Raw genomic sequence first — 2,484 nt, 5'->3', positions numbered from 1 at the left:
GACGCGTCAAAATTATAATAAAATCCAACAATATCAATGCGAGATCGAACATTGAAAAAATAAGATGTTGGCTTATTACTCGTTTTGAATTTTGTCCCCCTAAGAGAGACTAACACATGCACGTAGCTGGTTCAATACTTGAGAAAATAAATACTTTCGATTAATGGGTGAATGACGATTGCTAATTCTTATTTTCATATGAATTCATCTATTAAGTTGATTAAGGATGAATAATTTCATTTATTAGACGAGTCTTCGGAGAATTAAATGATTGACTTTATTAATTAATTTACATCGTTTACATGTTTTACATCGTCATACATATATTACTTACATACATATGTCGTATATTATTTAAGAAATAGAAATTTAAAACCGCATAGAAATTGTATTGATAACTAGATAATAAGAGAAGGTATTTGGTATCCGTATACTCGATTAGGCAACAGATTTCACTATAGACCGTATGTACCTTCGAAAACTGTATATAAACATCGTTAGTGTTATCATTTTTTTCTATCGTTCTTACTTTAATCTTATCATTCAACCCCTCAAAAGATCGTATATATTTAATCGAAAGAGTACAGTACATAAAATAATCAATAAAATTTCTAATGATTTGCAAATTAATAAAATTCCTTAATAGCACTGAACATTTAAATGAATAAAAGACTATTTATATCAAGTTTTCATTGGGAATGAATTCAAGCATGTTTATTCTATCTATCTGGTTATGACACCCTGGACGTTGCACCTATGTTAAAACCAATACGAAAACGCAGTAAATAATCTATCAATACTAGATTAGATGGATAATTGGTTTAGATTACCGTAATAAAAATGACTGATACCTATGATCCCTCAAGTGATCTTGCCTCCTGAACGCTTTCCCGCAAATGTCACAAGAATACGGCCTCTCGTCGGTGTGTGTCCTCTCGTGGATCAACAAATTGTAGCTCTTCGTGAATTGCCGATTGCAGAACTTACAGATGAATTGTTTCTTGGGCCTCTGTCCAGGCAGTCTCCTGGCGAAGAACGAAGCTGGCGGCGGCGGTATCGGCGGGTGTAATTGATGACCTTGATGATAAGGATGGACGGAGGTCTGGGGGCAGCAACCCCTCACTGCCAACAGAGCTGCGCCCCTCAGCCAATTGTCAATGAACGCTGCTTGATATCCAACGTTCTGCCCGCTCGGCGGCTGATGTCCGAGCCTGTTGGTTAATTGTTGAGATCTGATCCACCGGGGCGACGTCATTTGCATTTGTTGTAACTGCTGTTGCTGTTGCGGATGGATCGCCGGTGGCGTGTGAGGTGGCGTCAACGGCTCCATTTTCGATATCATTTGTTAAGAATTTATGATAACTGTTATTGTTAACACGAAATCAGTTTAACAATGACAGTGGCAACAGTTAATGTTCGCACACTTCTTCACAATTTATTGCAGCGCATTTTTGCACTCCATATAATTGCACATAAAAGAATAGACCGCAAGAATCTAGTCACTTAATCGTAAATTTAAATCGCACTATCTCAGTATCAAATAAGATGTTCAGTAATGTCGATCACACAAGATTCTCTGTCCAGTGTGATGTTTCACTAAACGCAGAAACGAGCTGATATCGTAATCAATCGAGGAAAAAGAGTTCTCCAAATGTGGCACGTTATCCAATGGCGACAACCTTGTCAAATTACCGAACACTGTTTCACCAAGCAGTCAAATATAAAACGAAGCTTCTCTCTTGTTTTATATTGTCTTCTCTAATCATGCCTGATGTAACTTCACTTCCTCGAAGATTAAGATTTATTGTATACTCGTTTCTGGTCAGAAAATAAATAATTATCGAGTCTTTTGAAACTTTATTTCCTAAATAAGAAAGGGGAGAAGACTTCTCTTTCGAATAGGAAATATAAAGACGAATGCTTTACAGCTCGAACGTGACTAAGCTGAGCGCACAACGTTCGTACGGTGTCAAGTGCTAAATGCCAACTGGCAGTGCCAGTGTCGGTGTCGGGTACCCGCTACCCAAGGTGTCCCCGGGTCCCGGGGATCGCTGGTTTCGAGCCGCGGCGTGGGTGAGAAAGGGGACCATCAACGGTGGCTCCTCCTTCTGTGAAGACCACGGTTGGCCGGGTTGCTTCCACAGGGGCGGAGCTTCCGGGATCACCGGGTCGAACACGAGTATTATCCTCCGGGCGAAGAGGCCACTTGTACCCGAACAGCCACGCCACCGGTTTTCCCAGCGTTTTCCACCCGCCGCGCCGCCACCGCTACCCGATTTTCCTCGTTCGAGAGTTTAATTGACCGTTAACGAAATTACGCTGCCTCCGCGAGCACCGGAAACGTTCTCTGTTAGGATTTCATTTATTTATACGCAGGGAAAATGATTATACAAATATTGAATGGATATGAGAATTTATTAAAGAAACATTTTATGATGTAATGCTATTAATCAAATTGAGTTTGTTAGACTCTAGAGATTCATT

At 40.1% G+C, this 2,484-nt stretch overlaps 1 protein-coding gene across 1 annotated transcript; it reads right to left on the bottom strand.

Moving 5' to 3' along the window:
* Positions 1 to 723: 723 nt before the first annotated feature.
* Positions 724 to 1,331, bottom strand: odd (odd skipped). Its single transcript, XM_018021681.2, has 2 exons — positions 852 to 1,331; positions 724 to 754 (listed from the first exon to the last, which is right to left on the bottom strand). Exons 1-2 carry the CDS (start codon positions 1,328 to 1,330, stop codon positions 724 to 726), a joined length of 510 nt encoding a protein of 169 aa, XP_017877170.1. The 5' UTR covers position 1,331.
* Positions 1,332 to 2,484: the final 1,153 nt, after the last annotated feature.

The sequence above is a fragment of the Ceratina calcarata genome, unplaced genomic scaffold, assembly GCF_001652005.2.
Source record: "Ceratina calcarata isolate Rehan_Ccalc_2016 unplaced genomic scaffold, ASM165200v1 scaffold259.2, whole genome shotgun sequence".
In the NCBI taxonomy this organism is placed as follows: Eukaryota; Metazoa; Arthropoda; class Insecta; order Hymenoptera; family Apidae; genus Ceratina; species Ceratina calcarata.
This window is presented reverse-complemented; position numbering and strand designations above follow the sequence as displayed.

What these genes read in the sequence shown, in the direction of transcription:
- odd (XM_018021681.2), bottom strand. Translation starts at nt 1,330, where the DNA reads ATGGAGCCGTTGACGCCACCTCACACGCCACCGGCGATCCATCCGCAA. An exon ending in GATCACTTGAGGGATCATAG is followed by an intron (nt 755 to 851) that starts GTATCAGTCATT and finishes GTTTTAACATAG; the next exon opens with GTGCAACGTCCAGGGTGTCA.